This window comes from Rhinopithecus roxellana, chromosome 13, assembly GCF_007565055.1.
Source record: "Rhinopithecus roxellana isolate Shanxi Qingling chromosome 13, ASM756505v1, whole genome shotgun sequence".
Lineage (NCBI taxonomy): Eukaryota > Metazoa > Chordata > Mammalia > Primates > Cercopithecidae > Rhinopithecus > Rhinopithecus roxellana.
In genome coordinates, this window is record NC_044561.1 from 130,187,878 (window position 1) to 130,213,824 (window position 25,947).

At 47.1% G+C, this 25,947-nt stretch overlaps 1 protein-coding gene across 3 annotated transcripts in view; it reads right to left on the reverse strand.

Moving 5' to 3' along the window:
- Nucleotides 1-210: 210 nt before the first annotated feature.
- Nucleotides 211-25,947, reverse strand: part of ATP9A (ATPase phospholipid transporting 9A (putative)) — a 173,052-nt gene continuing 147,315 nt past the window's right edge. The window contains exons 19-28 of one of the 3 annotated variants that reach the window (XM_030915035.1): nucleotides 25,455-25,553; nucleotides 22,693-22,782; nucleotides 22,424-22,568; nucleotides 21,254-21,318; nucleotides 17,517-17,672; nucleotides 13,528-13,592; nucleotides 11,955-12,063; nucleotides 10,999-11,056; nucleotides 8,228-8,431; nucleotides 211-4,784 (exon numbers count right to left, since the gene is read on the reverse strand). In XM_030915035.1, coding sequence (XP_030770895.1) covers nucleotides 4,648-4,784; nucleotides 8,228-8,431; nucleotides 10,999-11,056; nucleotides 11,955-12,063; nucleotides 13,528-13,592; nucleotides 17,517-17,672; nucleotides 21,254-21,318; nucleotides 22,424-22,568; nucleotides 22,693-22,782; nucleotides 25,455-25,553 — 1,128 coding nt within the window. In that variant the 3' untranslated portion in view covers nucleotides 211-4,647. The remainder of the gene's footprint in view (nucleotides 4,785-8,227; nucleotides 8,432-10,998; nucleotides 11,057-11,954; nucleotides 12,064-13,527; nucleotides 13,593-17,516; nucleotides 17,673-21,253; nucleotides 21,319-22,423; nucleotides 22,569-22,692; nucleotides 22,783-25,454; nucleotides 25,554-25,947) is intronic. The other 2 variants (XM_030915036.1, XR_004052706.1) reach the window with 2 other exon arrangements.

Consider the following 25,947-nt stretch of genomic DNA (forward strand, 5'->3'; position numbering starts at 1 on the left):
ATGGACAGTAGTACAGAATAATAAACAACGTGCATTGATTTGTGTGGTTTTTTTTTTTTTGCCAAAATCAAAATAATTTTTTGAACTGGAAAGAGTTTTCTTTACATTTCATGTACCATGAAATAAAGAGAAAATAGGAGCATTATAATAAAAAGTCCTCATTTTGACACCAGAATTCATGTTTCTGTACAAATTAAAATAATCCCCCAAGGCAGAACGTACACAAGCTTTATTGGGCAACAGCAACGAGCCACGCTGGCAAACAATGAAAGTAGAGTCTCTCAGAAACACGAAAGATCGTATGTGTGTCATCACAGCATCGAGAATTTAAATCATCTGGAAGTTCCTGCTAAATTAAAGCATACTGTGCCAGAGGTCCCCTCTAATCAAAAAATGCTGTCCTGGTGAAACTTTGCAATGAGGATTACAGAGACAGAGATCAACTAATGAGGAAATCACGGACTCTTACATGAGTTTACAGTTAACCCCACTGCAACAAAATAATAAATTAGCCATAATTTGGTTTTTTGCAAATACCATGCCCCCCACCTGACCCCACAAACACAATAGTCACTGACAGGGCCCAGCCATGTTAACAGACTGTGCCTCAAACCATGCTGTGGTGGAGAAGACAGATTCACGGGTAATGCCACTTCGGCCTGAAAAGATGCGTCAGAGCTCCAGGTGGAGGGTTGCTCACGCGCTGCAGGATGCTTTGCAGTTCCATTCAAAAACATAATATATTTTTTTCCAAGAAGAACTGGACATAACTCATGGGAATATTTTAAGTATATATAAACAGCAAAAAAAGCTGTACATTACAAAAGGGGGGAGAAATAAAATCTGTTGTATTTACAAAGCTCTTTGTATAATTTTTTAAACGAAAACAAAGCTGGGAGTGATAGAATTTTAATGCAATGAAAACCAAACAGTTCTTCAAAAAACTTTACATGATATTCTCTCGCTGTCTCTTTCACACACACACACACGCACACACACCCCACACACTTCAAACATACAGAAAAGGTTAAAGATAAAAATAGCTGATAGGTGTTTAAGTAGGATGGAGCAGAAGAATGTACATGTCCCATTTGCAATTTTGGCAAAGATTTAAAATGCTGCCCTAAAGGCACGCAAGCATGCCCAGCCCACCCCAGTAAAAACAAGACAAAGTATAAAAAGAAAAGTCTGGCGGGGGTTGGGGGAGGCATTAGCATATCGATTTCCAATGAGCACAAATTTCAAAATACATTAAAAAGTAGCATGGCTTACATTTTCAGCAGAGAAGAAACTGAGGAAATGTTCATAAAGAGACAATGGTTTTTAAGGTTTACTGTCACAAAAAAAAAAAAAAGGTTTCACTCCAGGGGAGCGGAACTGGGATGGAAATTTTACAATGCTAGTTCCAGCATGTGGCCTATTGGCCCCAGGGGCTGGAAACAGGAGGTCTGCTCAACTTTAAGATGCTCCCTGGGATGCCTTCCAAGCAGCTGGAGTTAGTGCCACCTGTCTCACCTGGCACCACAGGCAACACACATGTGCACAGGCATGCTTTCAAAATGAGGATCAAAACTGTCCCATACAAGAAATTACTCAAGATGGAAAAACTAGTCTGGTGATTTTCTTAGAGGAAAAAAAAAGAGAGACAAAAAGGAAGGAGGTGGAAAAAAAAGAAACCAAATAGATCCTGCTGCCCCGTCACACAACCATCACCAAAAGACATATGAACAATAAAAAAAATAAATAATAGAAGTTCTTACTCTGGCAGAAATAGCTAGTGTTGTCAGAGGGCGCAGGGAGCTGTGAGTTTTGCTTTCAGGAAAAGTGTTCAAACAGTGTTCAAACAGTACCTCGAGGCCCTCTGACCTCAAATTAAATTGGCTGTCAAAGACTTAAGGCCCATGGAGCTCCCAGGTGAGAGCGTCAATGGCGCTTTATGTAAGTTCCTTCCGGATTGATGAACCAAGAAAAAGGTCAACTGAATCCTTATGCTTTAGGTTTACAAACTCAGGAGAGTTTCTTGTACAGTAACTCTAGTTTCTTGTTTGCTTATTTCTTTGTCTTCCCCACCACAACTAAGATAACCTCCGAGAAATGCCCAGGCACCCCTGGGGTTCTCTGCTGGGCTTACAGTCTGATTTGTGCAGGTAAAGATCGTGTACTCTCACCGGACTGAATCCTCCTGCCTTTGCGTCTCCAGCGTTTGAGAAGCATGGTGTGGGCATTCCTAGATGCTCAGGGACCGTTCAGTGAATGGCGTCAGCCACCTGCCCGCGGATGGGATGGGCCACCCACGTGGTAGTTTGCACTTGAGTTCTGGTCCTTCTCACCCTTGACTGCCTCCGCCCCAGTGCGGCTGAGACAACAGAGTAAAAAGGTTTGTGGAGAACACTGACGAGTACCTTCCACTTCCAGCTATGGCTTCTTCAGCCCCTCCTGGAAGCATTCTCCCTTGAAGATGTCAACCAGTATCTTATGTGTTGGGTTTAACAGTCAACTTGCGCACCTCAATCAAAATTGAGAATATAAGGAAAAGGCCAGGGAGACCATCTGTATTCTGCTTCTGCTGGAAACCTCTAAAACCTCCTGATGAGGCTCCCACATGCCCTGTCTGCAGGACCCAGCATCCCGAATCTCCGAGCAAAGCCAGCTACAGAGTTTCCAAAGCGTTGACAGAACTATCTTCAGACTTCTCAGCATTACAGAGCCAGGTTCAGGGTCTGCAAACTCTAAACGGGACTATCTTAAGACTTCCCAGCATTACAGACTGACTTCCAAGAAAACAGAGGCTTAAAAACTTCCAACACAACTTTCTCCTCCACCTTTGAAAACAGAAACTCACTCAATGAAGACGTCAGATTTGCTCAATCTTTCTGAAATTTTTGGACAAAGATCCTATCCTTAACTATTCATTCAATACATCTTTTCTGCCGACCTTTTCCCTCTGGCAGAAATGGCTGAATCAGATAGGGGAAAATACTGCAAAGCTGCAGAATCATAAGACAAAATAGATGTGGTGTCAACAGCCAATTTATCAGTGCCTGCAACGTAGAACACAAAGTCATTCTAGAACGTTTTAAAAGGACAACACAAAATACAAAAGCTTATCAAGAGTGCTCCAAAGGCAAGGGACTATTTGATCCTCATGTCTCCAGCTCTCCAGGAGCAGGAGTTAGTAGGCGTCAGAAACCAGGCTGTAATGTACATGTCTGAGGCACACAGAAGTAGAGCCAGGCGGAGGGTTTGAAGGATATGTACTCATCAAGCAGTAAACGCAAATCCAAGATTTCAACCACACTTGGCTCTTGAAGATCCACCAACTTAACCCTTATGGCATGCATATGTGGCTTCTGCAAGAAGTGACTTGAAAACCCAAGAATGCCTTGCTCTACCACGTCCAGCGACTGCAAACTCCCTTCCTCCTCTGAAACAAACCACAGCTTTATAAGAAACATGCACGCAGTGTAGTCCATCCTGGTAGGGGAGAAATCTTTACCACTGGCTGCCTTTCAGCAAGTTCCCCTTGAAATCTGCCGACAGTGGAACAGATCCCAGATCCCAAAGCTGCAGCCTGGGCGTCCTCCCACCAGGGGTTCCTTGTTCTGAAAGCTGCCACCAATGAATGGCAGCCCAGCAAGATGCCTCTGCCTTCGTGGGGTCATCCTCCGTTGTGCCTCCTAACAGGAAACAGGCTTCTATGGAAGAGAAGAGTCCCAGCCCCCTGACCTTTCCGCTTTGGTCTTGGAGGATCTGAGTCACATCTGCCATGTTGTCTAAAGAATTAGTTGAGTCTCTTATCATACTGTTGACACATTTAGGGGCCATTCAGTGGCACGTTTCCTGCTAAAACAACTCTGCTGAAAACGTCTGAGGTCGTTCTCAGACAGCCACTGGCTTTGTAATTGTTACCAGGTCCCAATAAAGCGGGATCACACCTCTGAAATTCTTTTACGAGGTGGCAGGTGAAGTCAACTCACACACTATGGTTGCTGAATCAGATCAAGGATAACAGATTGGATTTAGGACACTCTCCCTCTCCTCTCATTTATTCGTTACGATCCCAGGAATCCAGTGTAACTTGGGTAAGCAGGGCTGGCTGGAGATGATACTTAGCATTTCCGAATGGAGATGATTGTGTGGATAACTTTTTACCAAATGTCACTGTCTTTTCCTCCCACACTGACACCAAGAGCTTTCTATTTTTCTGACACCTCTTTGTAAGAGCAAGAAAGACATAAAGAATACATACACATTAGGACTGTTGAAAAAAACAAAAAAACACAAGCCTTCTACAACCTTCAGCTACACAGAAACTTTTATCACATGACGACAAAATTCAAGTCATAAGGAAGCTCGCACAGTGACCCACATAAACCTCCCAGCAGAGCCACCAGCTTTAACATATTCACATTCACTCAGACATGAAGAACGAGGGGTTCAGACAGGCCCAGATGGGTCTCTTTCAGGACCCTCCCTCCCGTTGATGCAGCGTTAGAGCTCCGTTTAGGCGCAGAGCCTCTTCCCATTAAAACTGCACGTGTTAGCAATTACTGCAAAACCCACAGGTGGCGGTTAATATAAATGGAACTTGAGCTCTGTCCATCAGGGAAGCGCCGAGACCAGGGCCCCCTCCAGCGAGCACACGGCCTACGACGTGAGCTTTGAGTAGCTGGGGGGAGAGAACCGTCTTCGCAGGTACTTGAGGACATAGAGAGGGAGGCAGCTGACCAGAGTGATGACGGAGACTTTCCACAAGAATGACAAGGTGGTGATGAAGTACACATCTGCAAGCAAACGGGAAGACAGCAGTGAGCAGGCAGGAATATTCCGGAAGGCCCGTGTGGTCCAGAAACAGGTGTCACAGCTATCAAAGGGAAAGTCATCTCCCGTTACAAACCCACAGCCTCCTGGCATTGGCCCTCTCCTTCTATGGACTGTAAGGGAAGGTACCATGGCTAAGAGTACACAGTGCCGCCAGCTTGATATTCCTCACTCTCCTGTAGCTTCCTGATAGTGAAATGCTACTTTCAACACCCAGGAGAAGAAAACTATGGGAGCCACTAGATGCGGTGGCTCATGCCTTAATCCCAGCACTTTGGGAGGCCAAGGCGGGCAGAAGACTTGAACCCAGGAGTTTGAGACCAGTCTGGGCAACATAGCAAAACCCTGTCTCTACAAAAAATACAAAAATTAGCCAGGCATGGTGGTGCACGCCTATAGTCCCAGCTACTCAGGAGGATCATCTGAGCCCGGGGAGCTCGAGATGACAGCAAGCCAAGATTGCACCACCGCACTCCACCCTGGGCAACAGAGTAAGACACTGTCTCAAAAAAAAAAAAAAAAAAAAAGAGAAAAAAAAGAAGGAAAGAAAATGACAGGGGAAGAAAACGCAGAGATGCTTTTGATTTGGTATTGTCTAACAGTTGGAGAGTCTTTCTTTCTAAGCCCTGGCCACTGGCAAGCGGAAAGTGACATTCAAATGCACCTTCTGCTTCTAGTGATGGTCGCAGAAAGCCACGGGATAAATCTGGGTCATGGTGCAAAGTGGGCTCAGACCCCCTCGTCAGACACAGGCTTAGGCTGACCCTCAGGGACTCTGATGGAAGGTGTGGGGTGGGCGCGCAGGGGTACTGCCTTTCCTGCTGCAGGATGCTGAACCTGGTTATGAAGTTTTCTTAAGAGAGGAGTGACAGCTTGTGGCTTTCAATATAGCAGAAGCCACAGTAAGCCCCTTCCCCACTTTGTGAGCACAGGATGCTGAAATGCAGCTGGTACTGAGGCAGCACCTACTAAGTGCCAGGCCCAAGGCTCAACCCACCCTGTGGTTTTCCTTCACCTCTGACCTGGCTCTGTGGTGTGTCCCTATCAAAAACAAGTTGAGATTCCTGAGCAGGGGCCACATCTCTGTGACCACCTCAGGCCCAAGCCTTTGAGCACACAGTAGGTCTCACAAAACGCTGTCTAGAGACTAGTGACAAGGGTGAAACTGCTTTAAAACTCCACTTTTTACAGCGATGCTCCTTTAGTTCTTGGAGCTGCAGTAAATGCTCACAAATCCTTTCTAGAAACTGGTGCCGCAGCTGTGAAACCTTTACTTTTCAGGGGATGGTTCTTTTACCTTTACTAAAACCTTCAGGAGCTTTGGAAGCTGTCAGAAGAGCCGTGATCAAAGATGCTTCCAGGGTAAGGTTGAGTTTCTCTGCCTTTTTCTCATTATTGCCCCTTAAGGAAGCTTTTTAGACTTCTTTTCTTCCCTAATCAACCAGCTCCATGAAATGTTAATGTCACAGATAAACTGTGTATCTGTTTATAATATTAGAGATACATCTCCTTTATATGTAAAGGATTAGGGTTTGTTCACACCCCACCAAAGACCAATGTTTGTTCCCCAGGTGGTGGGGACCACATCAGCCCCACTGAGAAGGCCTGGGGCAAAGGATCAAGGGATGGGCCACTGCTGGCCCCTGCAGGCTTCCCACGGAGGATGGGGCGTGAGAGGGTTGTCATAACTGAAAGTTCCCCCCAGAGGGAGTCTATCTGCAATCTTGAACACACATGAGCTGCTTCAGCAGAGAAGCAGTTTCGCGGCCCTGCTCCCTCAGTTGATAAAGGAGAAACAGTATCACTCTGAGGGTTTTTTGTTTAAATAACACAGACAGAAACTTAAATGCTTCTACTGAATAGGAAAGAGGTGTAAAGAGGCCTGTCTGCTGCACCAGCTAGACTTTCAGGATGACCCCTGGCCCTGAGGTTCCAAAGCCATAGCGGCTTGAGTTTGCCCTGTGCAGGGGAAACCAAGATTAGAGTTCAGAATCCATCCACAGCACAACACAGAAAATGCTGGGTCATCTGAACTGTGCCCGTGTTCCAAGTTTATGACGCTGAACTAGAAACAGGTTTCTAGACAGGAATTAAAGCCTGTGTCAGCACCCGATGGGGTCCATAGCACAGCATGGGGTCATCTGGGTGGCCCTGCAGGGACTTGTGGCTCAATCAATTAGGAAGAAATTAACTGATATGGCAAAGCAAATGAGGTCAGCATGGAAGGGTGATGAAGCCAGGCTGGTCCATCTAGAGACAGTGGCTGACACTGGACAAGCCCAAGAGTACCTGGAATCACTACTGAGGTCAGAGCAATCTGCCGCCACCCCACCTTAGGAAGGGCCGACACTCCCCCATCTCTACATTCCCATAACTTTATTTATTTATTTAGAAACAGAGTCTTACTCTGTCACCCAGGCTGGAGTGCAGTGGTGCGATCTCAGCTCACTGCAACCTTCGCCTCCCGGGTTCAGGTGATTCTCCGGCCTCAGCCAACCAAGTAGCTGGGACTACACGTGTGTGCCACCACGCCTGGCTGATTTTTGTATTTTTAGTAGAGATGGGGTTTCGCCATTGTTGGCCAGACCAGTCTCGAACTCCTGACCTCGTGATCTGCCTGCCTCAGCCTCCCAAAGTGCTGGGATTACAGGTGTGAGCCACCGTGCCCGGCCTCCAAAACATTTTTTATTTGGGGCCTGCCTGGGTGTCTAGCACCTTACCCCGTTTTTCTTTTGGTAACTTGATCACATCTGATACTCCTGTGCTCACAGACTCACTGATGTGTGTTTAGCATGTGTTCCCCATGAGAACGGCAGCTCCCTGGCGAGCCCGTCCACCTCATCTGCCACCATAATCCTGGCACACAGCAGGGACTCCCACGTCTACGGAATTGGCGAGTACCTTCAGCACTTGGTTTGCTGTGCGGAGCAGCAGATTTTATTCTGAGATCCATGGAGTCCCTAAGGAGCTCTATCAGGACACAGCAGCAAGGCAGGGTTGCACAGGCAAGGTTCTGGGGCTGGGCACCTCCCAGCACTGCCACTTTGCCATCACAAGTCCCCTTTTATCAGTTTCATAGATTGGACTTCAGATTCAGATTTCAGGAGAACAAAAAGGTTTTGTGGCCAAAAAAAGGTGACAGAGCAAGACTCCGACTCAAAAAAAAGAAAAAGAAAAACACTCTACTGCAATCACGCCCTCTGTCCTCAATTTCACACCCTGAAGCACAACTACACCTGTCCCTAGGGAACACCTGTAAGAAAACGCGGACAGCTGAGCGGGAAGGACTGCTGGAGGAAGAGCCCAGGCCGAGCGCTGGGAACCCCCTTCCCTCATATGGCAGTGAGACCTCTGGGCCAGATTCACTGGGAGTGATGGACGGGGCTTAAGCATTCAGGGGTCTTACCGATAAACTCGTGTAAGAACACCAGGGAGGCGATGTAGCAGGCCAGGCTGAGCAGCTCAGCCACTGTCATGAGCCAGTGCCAGGTCTGGATGGTCAGCGCCACCATGAGCAGCTCGGTGAGGATCAGCGAGGTGAAGGAGATGGCCACGATGTGCACGAACTCCGACTCAAACAGCAGCAGCGCGCCGTACATGATGGTGCTCCCTGCAAACGCCAGAGAAGGGTGTTCCCCTCGCCCCTCCCTGCAAAAGCCGCGCCCTGCTCGCTCACACCTGGTTCCTTTCTGCGTTTTTCATTTAGACATGAAAGGTATCACTTGTTACATGAGGTTAATGACTGGTGCATTATTCAGGTCTGAACCTATAGTTTTCTGATTTTTCCTCTTTGACTTTGTAGGATAAATAATCTATAACTACAAAGTGAGAACAAGGGAGAAAAAAGGAAGTAAGGCAGGGAGGGAGAGAATAACTGTCTAGAGTTGATGAAAGAAATAGAAAGTTAAATATAATATTTAAAATGAGGGAGCCACGGCCAGCTGCAGTAGCTCACGCCTGGAATCCCCACACTTTGGGAGGCCAAGGTGGGCAGATTGCTTGAGCTCAGAAGTTCGAGACCAGCTTGGGCAACATGGTGAAACCCCATCTTTACAAAAAATACAAAAATTAGCCAGGTGTGGTGGCATGCACCTGCAGTCCTAGCTACTTAGGAGGCTGAGGTGGGAGGATCACTTGAGCCTGGGAGGTGGAGGTTACAGTGAGCCGAGATTGTACCACTGCACTCCAGCCTGGGTGACAGAGTGAGACCTTGTCTCAAAAAAAATAAATAAATAAATAAACAAACAAATAAAATGATGTGGTGACTCACACCTGTAATCAGAACTTTGGGAGGCTGAGGCAGGCGGATCACTTGAGGCCAGGAGTTCAAGACTAGACTGGCCACCATGGCGAAACCCTGTCTCTACTAAAAATACAAAAATTAGCTGGGTGTGGAAGTGCATGCCTGTAGTCCCAGCTACTCAAGAGGCTGAGGCATGAGAACTGCTTGAACCTCGGAGGTGGAAGTTGCAGTGAGCCAAGATCATGCCACTGCACTCCAGCCTGGGTGACAGAGCAAGACTCTGTTTCAAAAAAAAAAAGAATAAACTCCAATAGGTGACATGAACAGTAAATTTATTTTTAAAAAAATAAACCATAGTCAGGCGCAGTAGCTCACGCCTGTAATCCCAACACTTTGGGAGGCCAAGGCGGGTGGATTACAAGGTCAGGAGTTCGAGACCAGCCTGGCCAATATGGTGAAACCCCATCTCTACTGAAAATACAAAAATTAGGTGGGTGCGGTGGTGGGCACCTGTAATACCAGCTATTCGGGAGGCTGAGGCAGGAGAATTGCTTGAAACCGTAAGGCAGAGGTTGCAATGAGCTGAAATCATGCCACTACACTCCAGCCTGGACAAAAGAGCAAAACTTTCTCAAAAATAATAATAATAATAATAAACCCCATATATACATGTTTATTTGTAAGTTATATATATGTACCTGTCCAGATATATAGAAATATTAGGACCATTTCACAAATATATGCACTACAAAACATACATAAAAATGGAAATACTAAAAAAGAATGAGGATTCCGGACACAGTGGCTCATGCCTGTAATCCCAACACTTCGTGAGGTTGAGGCAAGAGACCTGCTTGAGGCCAGGAGTTTGAGTTCAGCCTGCGCAACATGGTGAGACCTCAAGTCTCTACAAAAAATACAAACATTAGCCGGGTGTGGTGGTGCACACCTGTAGTCTATGATGCTGAACTAGAAACAGGTTTCTAGATAGGAATTAAAGCCCGTGTCAGCACCCGATGGGGTCCACAGCACAGCATGAGGTCATCTTGCTGGACCCTCAGGGACTCTTGGCTCACAGTCAATTGGGAAGAAATGAACTGATTTGGCAACTGATTTGGTGGTGGTGCATACCTGTGGTCCCAGACTCAGAAGGCTGAGGTGGGGGGATCACCTGAGTCTGGGGAGGTCGAGGCTACAGTGAGCCGTGATTGCTCCACTGCATTCCAGCCTGGGCAACACAGTGAGACACTCCGTCGCCCAGGGTCTCACTCTGTTTCTATATATTACATATTTTGTAAGTATATAAGATCTATTATGTGCACTACAAAACACACATAAAAATAGAAATACCAAAAAAAGAGGATTCTGGGCACGGTGGCTTTGCCCTGTGTCTCAAAAATATATAAATAAATAAATAAATATATATATATATATATATATATATATTTTATATATATATAAATGTAAAAGAGTTAGAAAAAATAAATACAAACAGAAGTTTTGCTATTTTCTTCTTATATCCCAATAGGTCATCTTACAAAGCCTCTATAGCCTGGGAGACTCCCTCTGGAGGCCACTGAAGTAAACATGTTTTTCCAAAACTACGACTTGATCTGACTCTCAGAAAAGGTTTCAGAACATTCCAGAAAGCAACCACCTTTTGCCTCGTGGGTGGAGCAGCCCCACAGGCTTTGACTACTGTCCGCCGCCTTCCTCTGGCTTCACTACCTCATTTCTCAGACAGCACCACTGCGCATATCTGATGTTCAAGTCCTTATACAGGGTGATCAGTGTCCCCCCTGGGTCACACTGCCGCCCTCCTTCCCGCTATTTTGGATTCCAGTTTCTTCTCTTCTTCTTCTACAGACAAGAAGGGGACATCCTTGAGTCAGTGCCAGAGCACAAGACAAACAGGTGTCTCCACTCATCCTTACCTTGATAGATGCTAATCAAAACCCATATTAAGAATGTCTTGTAGGACAATGGCCGTCCCTAAACAAGAGAGAGAGAAAGGTTAGAGCCGGTTTTGTAGGGGGCTCACGCAGCATCAGTGTTCACGTTATTCTCCCGCTAACTAGATAAGGCAACCCATCTGTCTTCATCAAAAAAGTGGCTCACACACATCTGAACACATTGGAGGAATTAGTTCTTTAAAAAAAGAATTGGCCAGGCGCTGTGGCTCACATCTGTAATCCCAGCACTTTGGAAGGCTGACGCAAGTGGATCACTTGAGGTCAGGAGTTCGAGACCAGCCTGGCCAACATGGTGAAACGCCCTCTTTACTAAAAATACAAAAATTAGGCATGGTAGTGCATGCCCGTAATCCCAGCAACTCAGGAGGCTGAAGCAGGAGAATCGCTTGAACCCAGGAAGTGGAGGTTGCAGTGAGCTGAGACTGAGCCACTACACTCCAGTCTGTGTGACAGACTTAGTCTCAAAAAAAAAGAATTAACATTAAATGGAAATAAGTCTTCCTTTGGGTAAAAATCCCTTGAAGACAAATAAAATTATACACATGCCTACGCACACACCATCACACACACGTTTTGGAAGCGTACACAAGAACATCTCTGGGAGCAAACGTAAGTTGCAGCTGCAAAGCAGAACTGTCAGGGGCTTTTTCGAAGTCGTGAGTTGGCTTGTTTTCAGTTTATCTATTACTGTACTCTTTCACGTTCTTTATAATAGTGCATATATTACCGCTTTAAAAAAAAATGTAAACTCCCACACCTTCCCCCCAAAAGTAAGAAAGCTACCAGTTCAAGTGTATTCAAATCAGAAATGGAGGGTCTGTGCGAAATAAATTAAAAGAAAAAAAGCAGGGAGGGAAGGAAGGAAGAGAAAAGGAAAGGAGGAAGGGAAGAAGGAGGGACTGAGAAGCTAACAGAACCTTGAGAAGATCCTTGTAGAGCTCAGGATACAGCATGGCAACTTCCGACTTGACATCTTTGTCCAGGACCAGAGAAAACACAGGAAACATGGTGTAAATTGTGGAGTACCTGGGAGAGAAAATCGCCATTGGTAAGACCTGGCCGACACAATCAGAGCTATGTGCTATGCCAGCCTCCGGCGCCCAAGTCCCATCCACGCCTCTAACAACTATTTACTGCTTGTCTATTATGCTCCAGAGCTGGCTGTAAGCACCAGAAACCTAAGAGGAAAAATGGACAAAAATGTCTGCCCTCAAGAGCTTTCATCCTGGTCAGTGAGTCAATAAACAAATAAATTAGGTAAACTCTACGTGTGTTAGAGATAAGTGCTAAAGAGAAAAATATAATGGGGTAGAGGAAATAAGATGTGTATGTGTGTGTCTGTGTGTAGGGGGGTGATGGTACAATTTTAGAGGCTGAGGTACAGAACATTTGAGTGCACACCCACAAGAGGTGAGGGCCAGCCAAGCCAGTCCCAGGAGGATGAGCTTTCCAGGGAGAAGGAACCACCAGTGCAAAGGCACTGAGGTGGGAGTGGCTGCCATGTCTGAAGAACAGCCAGAAGGCCAGTGGGGCTGGGGCTGAGGGCGACAGAAGAGGAAATGAGGACCCATGGGGAAGAGGGACCAGGCCATGGAAGGTCGCACAGAGCACAGCTCAAGGAACCCCTGACTATATTCTGTCATGTTCTCGTACTCTTCCAGAACCCGACAAAAGACAGGCCGCTTTTCCAGTTAGAAGCAGGCAGAATTCCAGTGCCTCCTCTCAGGCTGAACTCATCGGCCAACACAGTAGGATGGAGAGCGGACTCTGTGAGACTCTCCAGAGCACAGCTGGGCTTCCCGCGCCCTCCGTCTCCTCCTAACCAGGAGGGGCCTCAGCTGCATGTATCTGTATCTAGGACACTCGGTAACCAAACTCCACCTACCTGGGTGATTCAGCGACTGAGCACATTCTCTGGAAAGGTCAGAAGGATCAGCCAGAAGTTCCAGGTCAGTAATGGGAGTGGGTTTGCGGGCTGCAAAGGCTCAAGTGACACCATCTCTGTCACTGTGGCATAGCAGTCAAGCTCTGCTACTCGCACGTCCCTGAGGCAATGGACTAAGGCCCTCCTTGGAGCTCCACGGACGGGACTTCTACTGGGCTCGGTTCAGGCCAGGAGGGCATTTTTCAGATCCCCCTTCCCTTTTTATTAAGACCCCAGTGAAATCACCAAGTCTGCAAACCTTCCGCCTTGCTCTCCTCAATCAACTGATAACCCTGGAGTATTTTTTCAAGACCAGTTATAAATGGCAAAGCGCAACACACCACATACATCTCCAACTCCACTTCCTTCATCTGGTTAAGGGCTCAACAGCTCAAAACCTTGTTAATTCAAGGAGGTTCTAAAGCACGGTGCTGGGCCTACATTCGCTGGGGCTGGGACCAATGTGGCTTAGGGACCCAAGAATTTTCCCACCATGTTTCTTCTCTCTGCTGTGGCATTTCAAGAAGGTTTTGTAAACAATTAATTCCTTGGCAGGATTTCCTTACCCAATGATGAGGAATCCTTGATAGAGAGGGACGGAGGCAAAGTAAAACACGGAGGAAAAGACAGCCTGTGCCAAGGAGAAAGGAGGACGTCACCAAAAGTCATGACAAAATCCCTTACCTTTACAGAATAAAAATAACACCTGATACTTACATAGCACTCACCCTCGCCGACACTGCTATAAGGTACTTTACATGGATTTGCTCATTTCATTCTCACAACATCAACAACAACCCTATGAAGTAGGTACGATTCTCGTCATCCTCATTATGCAAAGCAGAAAGTGAGGCACAGAGAGGGTATGTGGCTTGCTCAAGCCCACACAGCTCCTAAGCAGCAAATCCAGGAATCACTCCTGGGTAGGGTGATGTATTACAGCTCCAGGGTCTACTCAGCCCATTGTGAACATTTATTAAGTTCCAGGACCCAGGAATGCTTTGCACATGAGCACAGCTGATCTCCAGAGCAGCCATAGGATCAAGTCCTACTATCACCCACGCTTTACAGAAGGGGAGGCTGAGCAGGTGAACTGCAGGACTCAAGCCCAGCTGTGGTCCCAGAGCGCACACTTCTAAACAGCTCGGAATCCCCACCTCTGCAGGCACGCACGCTGCTAACCAAGCTGCCGGAGACACGGAAACGCATACGGAAAAAGAGCCTCTGCAGTGTCTACGGGGGCTGGGATGGCAGAGAAGGCTTCACTTCTTATATTACATGTTTCAGTATTTGGGGAAATTTTTGAAAAGAGCACATGGTGACAGATTATTTTTGCAATTAGACAGAAGCAATGAAGATATTTACAAACCCTCATGGAAATGTCTGCTTCTTGCTTTGGAAAATATTAGCTGCTGGTAATGATGAATAGGCTGGGGAGGACCTGTGGGGAAGATGGGACCAGGCCATGGAAGGTCGCACAGAGCACAGCTCAAGGAACCCCTGACTATATTCTTTCATGTTCTTGTACTCTTCCAGAATCAGGCTTGAAGCTCTGTTAGCTCTGTCTCTGGACCTCTATGGGCTAACAGAGGAAGCATGGTCTCTAAGCTGCTACCTATTCGTATAAAGCTGAAGGAAGGCCAGAGACAAATGCTGCCTGAAGGCTTTTAGAAATTAGAAGAAAGCGAGGCAGAGATATCCTAGTAATCAGAAATAGCATCAGACCAGGGCTAGCTCCCCAGAGCACCTTCAATGGACACAGAGAGAAAGCATGTGAGAAACACGTGCTTTCTCGGCACAGAGCTCAGAGCGCAGGTGCTCCTGAGCGCTATGGTCACGAGAAGCCCCGGTTCGCCCTGGCTGTGCTGGAAAAGCCACTTTTCCGGTGACTTTTCACCCAGGCTGGGCCGCTGCATAGGAAGGACGGTTGTAAAAATATCAAGAATCTGGTGTTTATTTTCCAAACCAGTATCAGGAACCCCCTCCTCTAAAAGGGTCATCCTAACCACACAGTCTTCATCTCGATGACAGTACTTTGGGAAAAATAAAAACACTGTGTTCTCTGGCAGACCCATGTCCTGGTGTAATTCTAACTGGGACTTGCTCTTGGCCATTTTCAGCACGGTGGACACGGGTTAAAGGCATTTTCTTTCTTTTTTTTTTTTTTTTTTTTTTTTTTTTTTGAGACGGAGTCTCGCTCTGTCGCCCAGGCTGGAGTGCAGTGGCCGGATCTCAGCTCACTGCAAGCTCCACCTCCCGGGTTCACGCCATTCTCCTGCCTCAGCCTCCCAAGTAGCTGGGACTACAGGCGCCCACCACCTCGCCCGGCTAGTTTTTTTTGTATTTTTTAGTAGAGACGGGGTTTCGCCGTGTTAGCCAGGATGGTCTCGATCTCCTGACCTCGTGATCCGCCCGTCTCGGCCTCCCAAAGTGCTGGGATTACAGGCTTGGGCCACGGCGCCCGGCCAAAGGCATTTTCTTTAGCATAAAGAACAATGCCTCATCCTGGAATTCTTTTTCTACATCAATGTTAACGGTAACATCCAGTTTTTTAAGAAGTCAGCTCATCCCGGCCAGCTTTTGTGTATGTGTCCAAGGATGGGCTGATTAATCTCCCAATGATTAAAACCACAGCATTATCCTGTTTAATTGGCGAGTTAACATAAAAGTACACATGTGGTCTGGTGAACCACAGCAGCTGTTTGGGTTTAGATCATTTTGATGAAAGTCACTTTAAGGCTCCCCTACTCACAAATGCAATAGATATTTAAAACATAAAATCACCCCCAAAAAACTGGGGTGTAGCCAGTGGATGGTGAATTCTCACATACCCAAAGCAGCACTACCTGGTGCTTGAAAGGCAGACTGCCTTTCAAGTATAATTAAACAAATTAAAATATCACCTGATGTTTACATATTACCTTGTTTCACGTCTACTAATCACGGTAAGGATGCCTTAGCACTGATGTCTTAAAAACCTCTCTGTTTTTCACAGTGGCCCTGTCCGAAGGCAAGGAGGGTCTCATCGTCCCCATTTTCCAGGTGGGAAGACTGAGGCCTAGAGTGGTAAAGTTATTTGCTCAAGGTCTCACAGATCCCTAGCGGTATGGCCAGAAGGAGACGTGAGTTCCAGGATCTACTGCGCCTACGTTCTCACCACTCAGCTGGGAGCATTTTCACCTCAATGCCCAAAAAGGAAGATCAATCAACAGCTCTGCAACACCAAAAATATTTTCTTTCCCTCCTTTAGCCTCCTTTCTACTCCTTTCTACTCCACACTTAATTGCTACAGACTGATGGCAAATTTTGTTGTTGGTTTTGAGATGGAGTCTCACTCTGTTGCCCAGGCTGGAGTGCAGTGGTGTGATCTCAGCTCACTGCAACCTCCACTTCCCAGGTTCAAGTGATTCTCGTGCCTTAGCCTCCCAAGTAGCTGGGATTATAGGAGCGTGCCACCACATCCAGCTAATTTTTGTATTTTTAGTAGAGACAGGGTTTCACCATGTTGACCAGGCTGGTCTCAAACTCCTGGCCTGAAGTGATCCACCCACCTCGGCCTCCCAAAGTGCTGGGATTACAGGCATGAGCCACTGTGCCTGTCCTATGATGACATATGTTGAAGGAGTCTGTGAGAGAGAAGGTGGGAAAATATATACTCTAGAATCCTTTCATGAAAAAGCAAGAGGGGAGCAAGATGTTAACTTCCAAGGGTATTCGTGATCACAATAACCAAACTCAGTTCCCCCACTGGGCTCTGCCGGGAGACAGAACCGCGATGCCGAGGCAACCTCAGCGCCAGGTGTCATGCTGACCCCTGCAAGTGGACACAGTCCCAGGCCCTCCATGACAAGTGTATCAAGAAGGATACTCAGATTGTGACTGCAGGCTTTGAGGTCCACCTGCCTGAGCTGACTGAATCCCTGTGGGACACTTCAAATTTATCATCCATACTCAGCCTCAGCCTCCCCATCCGTAAAATGGGCTCAGGCTATTGTGAGGCTTATGTGAGACACTGCATTGCAAACACTTAGCCTGATGCCTAGGGCACAGGAAGCACACAAGCAAAGTAAGTTCTTCTTTAGTGGTTGTTCTCTGATGGCCCTTACCTCTGCAAAAGGTGAAAAACTGGGGGCTGAATAGTCATTCAGCATTTAACTCTGCGTCTTTCACTCCAGCAAACAAATTATAACAATCTACCCACAATTAAAATAACTCATGTACACTCCACTTGCCCCATGCCAGGTACTGGATGTCACCACTGCTAACACACACATCCACACCACATGGCAGGAATGACCAGCACCGCTTAACGGGGGAGGAATCTTGAGCACCAAGAAGTTCACGGACTGGCTCAAGGTCTATCAGCTGGAATGTAGCCAGGTGGAGGATTTAAACTGGCGAGGTGGGGGTGACAGCTCCAAAGCATAGTCTAATTCCCAGGCTTTTTCCATGATAATCACATAGCCATATGCACCTGCGCAGAGGGACCAGCTGTCCACTTACCTACATGGTACAGCCACATGTACATGTGCAGAGGAGCCAGCGGTCCACTCACCTGCATGGTGCTGATACAGAGGCTCCTGTGAATCACGAACTGGCTGAGGGCGGCTGACCGCTTGTAGCTGTTCCGGCCGTGCACCATAAGCAACCGGCCAAGATGCTTAAATTGAGTGATGGAGAAGTCTGCAGCCAACGAAGCCTGTTTTCCTTCCTAAAATCCAATAAAATTAGGCGCCGTCAGAAGCACAAGAGGTCAGGGCAAACACATTTTCTTTAATTGAAAAAGCAAGACATTGTAAGGAGATCTCTGAAGAACTTCAAGAAAGAAATTCTTTGGTTTCAAGCTAAACGCAGTTGGTGGTCGAAGTCTAAATTTAATTTTAAAGGGGGAATTTATTTAAATAAAAACCATTCTGAATCGATATAGTTATAATTTGGAGGTCAAGTGGATCTAATATTAGGCCTTGGAAGTTCAGCCCACCCCATAAGTAACAAAGAATCATTTAAAGATAGATATTTTAAAACATTTAGTTCCCTTAAGAGCTAATTAAATATGAGGCGAAAACCCGGAGCTACTAACAATGTTAGACAGGATATTCCTGAATATACAGCTCTGCACACTCACAGAAGTGGGAATAACTTGCAGTGCAACCACATAATGGAATTCTCCCATTTTGTATTTTTTAATTTTTATTTTTTCTTGAGACTGGGTCCCACTCTGTCACCCAGGCTGGAGTGCAGTGGTGTGATCTCGGCTTACTGCAACTTCTGCCTCCCAGGTTCAAGCCATCCTCCCACCTCAGCCTCCCGAGCAGCTGGGAGCACAGACACGCACCACCACACCTGACTAATTTTGTTATTTTTCGTAGAGATGGGGTTTCTCCATGTTGCCGAGGTTGGTCTCAAACTCCTGAGCTCAAGCCATCTGCTAGCCTCAGCCTCTCAAAGTGCTGGGATTCCAGGCATGAGCAGCTGCACCTGGTCAAATTCTCTCATTTTTAAAAGGCGGTGACAGCCAACATTAAAGGGACAGAAGGAGATGAGAGCCTCTGGATGTGATGTAACAGGAAGAACACGAATTCCCCTTGTGCAGTGCTCGTGCCAAAGCAGAATCGGAACCGAATCAGCCTCACGGGCTCAAGGAATGCGTGCCATGAGACGCCCTACAACTGTCCTGAATGCTTCAAAAATACCACTGACGTGAAAAACAAAACACCCTCCAACCAAAAAAAGAGAGAGAAAAGTGTTCTACAACAAAGAAGATCAGAAACACGAGGACCTGCTAATAAGTGGGATTTGCAATCCTTCCTGGAGCTTTTATTATTTAAGCTGTGAAGACACTTAGAGGACAGATGGGGGAATTTGGGCATGAATATTATATAGTCCATTATATCAATGTTACACGGGGCAAGGGGGGTTATGATGTTACTTTCTTTGTGTGGGAGAACCTCCTTGTTCTAAAGAGATCCAGCTGAAATATTTAGGGGTAACATTACATGCAATTTACTTTCTACTGATTCAAAGAAAGAGAATGTGGCAAATAGTAACAGCTGGCCAAAGTGAAGGGTAGATGGATGCTCACTGTTCTATTTCAACTTTTCCATTGTTCTATTTCAACTTTTGACATTTTTCAAAATAAAAAGGTAGAGTCAGAGTAAGAAGTGATGGCTCTGTATGCTCTCATGTAGGAACAAATCCATGATGTAACAGATTTAAGCAAGCTGCATAACAAAATGTACTGTGTGTTTTCACTTTAAAAAATACACATGAAAATTATATATATATACATGTGTAAGATATATGTATAGATAGCAAATATATACACACTCATAACCAGTAATATACACAGAGAAAAAATGTTGGGAGAAAAACCAGTGTTACTCATTTGATGCAGTTACCTAAAAGATGTGTTTTACTTCTAGATTTTTTATGTTATATATATTTTTGAGACAGAGTCTCACTCTGTCACCCAGAGTGCAGTGGCACAATCTCCCTCACTGCAACCTCTGCCTTATGGGTTCAAGCAATTCTCCTGCCTCAGTCTCCTGAGTAGCTAGAATTACAAGAACCCACTACCATGCCTGGCTAATTTTTGTATTTTTAGTAGAGATGGGGTCTCACCGTGTTGGCCAGGCTGGTCTTGAACTCCTGACCTCAGGTGATATGCCCACCTTGGCCCCCCAATGCGCTGGGATTACAGGTGTGAGCCACCAAGCCTGGCCTAGATTCTTTTCATTTTTTATAGTGAGCAGTATTACTTTTATATCCCAAGAAACAAAGGAATCAGAATATAATTTTTAATAGAAGGGAAAATGCTTTAAGCTTTATAAGAACTGGTAGAGAATTCCATTAAACTCAAACATGCTTCTTAAAAACTGTATTCAGGAAATCTATACAGACTTCTGATATATCTCATTCAAAAATCATTTCACTCCGCAACTTCGAATCATCGTCATCTTGCTGAGAACCAGAGAACCAGAAAGGGGGGGAAAGTGTGGGGAAAAAAAAGCCCTAAGGGTCAGCCAAAGCTATGCAACAGTATGGACAGGGGAGCATCTCTCCTGCTCCCTCTGGGCCTGGGCACTCCGATACTTTGCACATAACCTCTTTTCCTTTTTTTTGAGATGGGGTTTTGTTCTTTCACCCAGGCAAGAATGCAGGGGCTCAATCTCGGTTCACTGCAACCTCCACTTTCCGGGTTCAAGTGATTCTCCTGCCTCAGCCTCCTGAGTAGGTGGGATTAGAGGTACCTGCCACCATGCCCGGCTAATTTTTGTATTTTTAGTACAGACAGGGTTTCACCATGTTGACCAGGCTGGTCTCGAACTCCTAAGCTCAAGTGATCCTCCTGCCTCAGCCTCCCAAACTGCTGGGATTACAGGTATGAGCCACCACTTCCGGCCCTTCACACACAGTCCTAACAAACTCAGTGACCCATCTTCTTGCCTCTTGTCATTTAGAGGTCACGAATTAGGGCTGAGTAAACTATAAGAGGCAAGCGCACAATTGGCAAGGAGAAAAAGAAATAATATTTCATAACACACCAGCTTTTAAAAATTGTAGCTGCCAAGGCCTTTTGGTGAGAAGTGAAGCAAGCGATATTCTTCCATCGTGCGCCCAAGAGATCAGCACAGAGCAGGATAACTAAGGCTTTTCCTGACAATGCTGACTGTCCCAGGGAAGTCTGAATTACACTTACCATACCCTAAGGATATAGAGAAATGCTTCTTTTTGCTTCTTTTTTTTTTTTTTTTTTTTTTTTTGAGATGGAGTCTCGCTCTGTTGCCCAGGCTGGAGCGCAATGGCACGATCTCGGCTCACTGCAACCCCTGCCTCCCGGGTTCAAGCGATTCTCCTACCTCAGCCTCCCAAGTAGCTGTGATTACAGGCACCCACCACCATGCCCAGCTAATTTTTGTATTTTCAGTAGAGACACAGTTTCTCCATGTTGGCCAGGCTGGCCTCAAAATCCTGACCTCAAGTGATCCACTCGCCTCAGCCTCCCAAAGTGTTGGGATTACAGGTGTGAGCCACCACGCCTGGCCTAGACACACTTTTTCTTTTTTTTTAAATTTAGGTCTGGGCAAACAAAAAGCCAACATTCATCTGTCTATAAGATGTAGCAATACAGACCTCTATGTTCCCAGTGACACGAGGTAATTGTGACACATGGTTCCTTATGTTTTATCATTCTTTATCTGGAATTTCCAGAAGCCTTAAAGCTCTGTCTTTGAGGGAAAAAGAACCAAGAAACTCCAGCAAGTGGAGCCCAGCAGAGGGAAACGCTCTCACCTTTCCCTCCACTCCCACGCCGCAGTCAGATTCCTGAATCATGCTGACGTCATTGCCTCCGTCCCCTGCGAGCCACAGACCAGAGAGAAAAGACGTTTCATTCTTACCTTAAACAAGAACGCATGCTTGTCTTTACTGCAGTCTCGCCTGTCACAGAGCGCTCGCTGAGTGCCTGGCCTGCCCTGTCCATTCCATCTCTCCAACCCCTTGCACTACCAAGATCCTGTTTCACAGGCAGAGTGGCTGAATGTCAGACAGCCCAGCGACTCGCAGAGGGTCCCGGCATTGAGCAGTGGCAGTGGGACTGTGTCCACATAGGACAGGAATGACCACTTGTCCTCCTCGGAGGCCGGGATACCCCAGGATTACCATCAGCGGCAACTCGCAGTGCTCTTACTGGACACTTTCCACGCAGCGTGGCAAGCACATTTTAAAGGCGATCCTTTTTAGGCTGGGCACAGTGGCCCATGACTGTAATCTCAGTACTTTGGGAGGCCAAGGTGGGGAGATCACCTGAGGTCAGGAGTTCGAGACCAGCCTGGCCAACATGGAGAAACCCCATCTCTACTAAAAATACAAAAATCAGCCACACGTGGTGGTGCGTGCCTGTAGTCCCAGCTACTTAGGAGGCTGGGGCAGGAGAATCACTTGAAACCCAGGAGGTGGAGGTTGCAACCAGCTGAGATTGTGTCACTGCACTCCAGCTAGGTGACAGAGCATGACTCCGTCTCCAAAAAAAAAAAAGTGACCCCTTTGAGTCCTCGTGACACCATTTGAGGAAGCCACAATTATTATTCCCATTCTACCAAGAGCAAACGGAGGTTCAGACGGGTGAAAGAAGCCATCTGGGGCACCCACTGGGAAAAGCCAGTGGAAAGATTTGAACCCAGATCCAACCCCACAGTGTGTGGTCTCCACCCACTGGAAGGCTGCACTCTTGAGCCACTGGCAAAGGAGTAGAGGCCTGGCACATGCTTATCTGCTCTCCAGGGGAAATATTAAAAATAATAACAAAAAGAGCCAAAGTCTGTGAGGCGGAGAAAAAGCATGACCTGAACAAAGGAGCTGGGGAATGTGAAGAACGAGTAACAGTGTCCAAACATCCTTAGAGAAAGGGAGCCTGGCGCACAGGCAGGCCAGGGCCAGCGGCACAGCCTGAGCCGCGCCTACCTACTGCACAGGTGAGCTTGCCCGTGCGCTCCTGAAGCAGGCGCACAATCTGGGCCTTCTGGGTGGGGGCACAGCGGCAGCAGACTACGGCCGGGCACTGGCAGGCCAGCTCCATGAACTCGTACTCATAGTACTTGAGGCAAACCTGCAGGGTGGAGGGAGAGGTGGTGCATTGGTGGAGGTCACTGCCCAGCCTGCAGTGCCCCTGCCGAAGCCGGATAAGCCCCAGGCTGCTGGGAGGACTGGCTCTCAGGGGTCCCCAAGCTCACCTCCAGGGAGTCTCCCGAGATGACCAGAGCGCAATCATGCTTCCTGCGGAAGGCGTTCAACTCAAGGTGAGCCTCCCCGCGGTTGGTCACCTGGAAGGGAACAGAGATGGAGAAGGAGGCATTGCTCTCCGGAGATGATAAAACAATAAACAGTGGCTTCCTGGAGCCAGCATGAAGACAACGGCCACCCCAGCCAAGGGTCCCTCCCCTCCCCTGCCACCAGAGGCAGCAACAAATGGAATCCTACTGGTTATGACTCTGCAGGAATCAAGAGAGCCCATGTGCCAACCTCCACCTACAGTTTCCCCCAGGACTAAAAACACCTGTACTGGCTGCGCGCAGTGGCTCATGCCTATAACCCCAGCACTTTGGGAGGCTGAGGCAAGCGGATCACTTGAAGTCAGGAGTTTGAGACCAGCCTTGCCAACATGGTGAAACCTACTCTCCACTAAAAATAGAAAATTAGCCAGGCGTGGTGGCGGGTGCCTGTAATTCCAGCTACTTGGGAGGCTGAGGCAGGAGAATCACTTGAACCCAGGAGGCGGAGGCTGCAGTGAGCTGAGATCGTGTCACTGCACTGGCAGCCTGGGCAACAGAGCAAAACTCATCTTTAAAAAAAAAAAAAGCCTGTACTTTCACTGTAAGCCAGGTATTGGACAACACACTCTGTGAAGTGCGCAGTCCACAGCTCTATGAGGTGCCAAAAGAAGACAGCTCTATTTTGCACCTAAGGAAACTGAAGCATGGTGACATTTGCTAGCCTGACTAAAGGTACATGGCTAGTATGCTACAGTACAGGTATGCAGAGCCAGGCACCTAGCAGGGGCCAGCCGGGCCACTTTTCTGTAAAGGACCAGATGTTAACTATTGTGGGCGTTGAGGCCCACACGGTCTCCATCACAACCACTCAGCTCTGCCGTTATAATCCAAAAGCAGTCGTGCACCATACGCCAATGAGTGGATCTGTCTACGCTCCAATAAAACAAAATACCTGCTTTTGAGAAACACAGGTGGCTAGCACATAGGTCATTAGTTTGCAATCCCTCAATTCTAGAACAGACAGTCAATTCTCATTATTCATAGTAGCTATGTTTTCTAAAGTCACTGTGAACACTGAAATAGCAAATACTAAACCATCCCCTCTAGGGGAAATACAGGGTTAGGGTTTTGCCCCTGGTCACAATATCTTCATAAATTTATAACCTTTTTTTATGTGTGTTTCTATTTAAAGACACCTTGATTCATTAATATTGAACTTACAGTCACCAGTGCTGTATGTAACTCATGCCTGAAGGAAGCTCATCTAGCACATGCATTTTCTCCATAAGTCACATCAACAGCCTTCCTGCACTTAAGAACACGAGCCAGCAAAGAAGCGCTGTGCTGGGGCCATTTTAAACGACAAACTGCCAACGTAAAGCACAGAAATGCGAAAAACCCGATACTTAAATGGACTGCAAAAAGGACACCTGTTCACCATGAGGCTGAAAAAAGGAAGCAGTGCATGGCCTTGTTCAACCTCAGGTGGGAATGTGCGTCTCAGGCAGCTAAAATTTTAAGCCACTCTAGGCCGAGTGCAGTGGCTCACATCTGTAATTCCAGCACTTTGGGAGGCCAAGGTGGGAGGATCACCTGAGGTCTGGAGTTCGAGATGAGCCTGGCCAGCATGGCAAAACCCCGTCTCTACTAAAAAGACAAAAATTAGCCAGGTGTGGTGGCAGGTGCCTGTAATCCCAGCTACTTGGGAGGCTGAGGCAGGAGAACTGCTTGAACCCGGGAGGCGGAGGTTGCAGTGAGCCGAGATTGCACCACTGCACTCCAGCCTGGGCAATAAGAGCAAGGCCCCATCTCCAAAAAAAAAAAAAAAAAGATTTAAGCCACTCTACATATAACCGTGAAAGCATCAAGAGTACTGATTTGGAGGTCACAGATAAATTTTGGGAGGAGGAGAATTCACAAAGAATTTGTGAATGATGAGAACTGACTATACCTGCCTCTACATAACACTATGGTATTCCAAAAATCCCTGGATATTTTTAAGCTTCTGTGTGCTATGGACCAAAGGCAGGGGTGAGGGGGAGACCCCCAAAGATCTAGAGACCCTCCAGTTGTTTGCCATCGTGGCTCTGATTTCAGTGGGATTACTATATCCTGCCCCAAAGAGGACCCAGTCGCCCCACCTCCCCAATGCAATAAAGCCTAGAACAGTCCTCACTGGAAGCAGTTCCTGATGTGTGCACTGTCTCGGTCAATGCCTGCCACAAGGGCAGGCGATTTCTCATTTGCCCATCCAATGCACCTCCTTCAAAAGGCTCCTCAATGGTCCTAAATGCTTCCCCCCTCAGGAGGGCAGATAGACCAGTATCTGTGGCCTGGAATTTCTTTCTTATCCAAGGACTTGACTTTCAGGGGTTCAGTGAAATCCCAGGAATCCCATGCATAATTTCATGTGTATGAGTGGATCTGCACTTTCAGGGGGAGTGCCTGACTTTCACCAGCTTCTCGAAGGGACCACGACCTCCTAAAAGGTTAAGAGCACGGTATTAGCACAGGACTAGAAGAAGGTGCTCCTAAACCACTCCTGGAAGGAACTCTTCAGCTGGCACCTGGGTCATTAATCATCCCACCCAAGGCAACCGTGGTTGACGCTCCCCACCCTAGGTGACTCACGTGCTGCCCCTCCCTTCTTAAGGGGCCCACTCGAGGTTATAGGACAAATCGAACATCACCCCCACATGGCCCTAACACAGAGGACACTTTACCAGCCGAAAAACGTGGATGTCTTGGTTTCTGGTCACCAGATGCGCATTCTTCGCTGTGCATGTGGCTGTCTCCAGCTTGTCCCCTGTCAGCATCCAAACCTGAAATCATGGCATGACAGAGGTCCTGTCTGTTAGTTTTTGAGGCCAGCCTGTCATCTGCAACAGATGAGTTTCCAAGAACATAGAGCTGAACTTGGTATGTTCCTTTTACCTCCTGCCGACTCGTGCTGTCCCCAGCACAACACAGCAAGCGCCCTGGCTGAACGGCTCTGGGACTCCAAGCAACCACTGCTGCTAGCAGCAAAAACTGGCAGATGCTTCTAGAAAGGGCCGTTTGGCCACACACTACAGGAGGTACTATGAAGCTCAGTCCTTGGACCACATAATTCCCCTTCTGAGGATTTTTCTTACAGTGATAAATATCCTAAAAGAAGGGAAAGGCTGCATGGGTGAGGGGACACTTCTGTGTCCTAAGGAAACACTCACTTTTGAT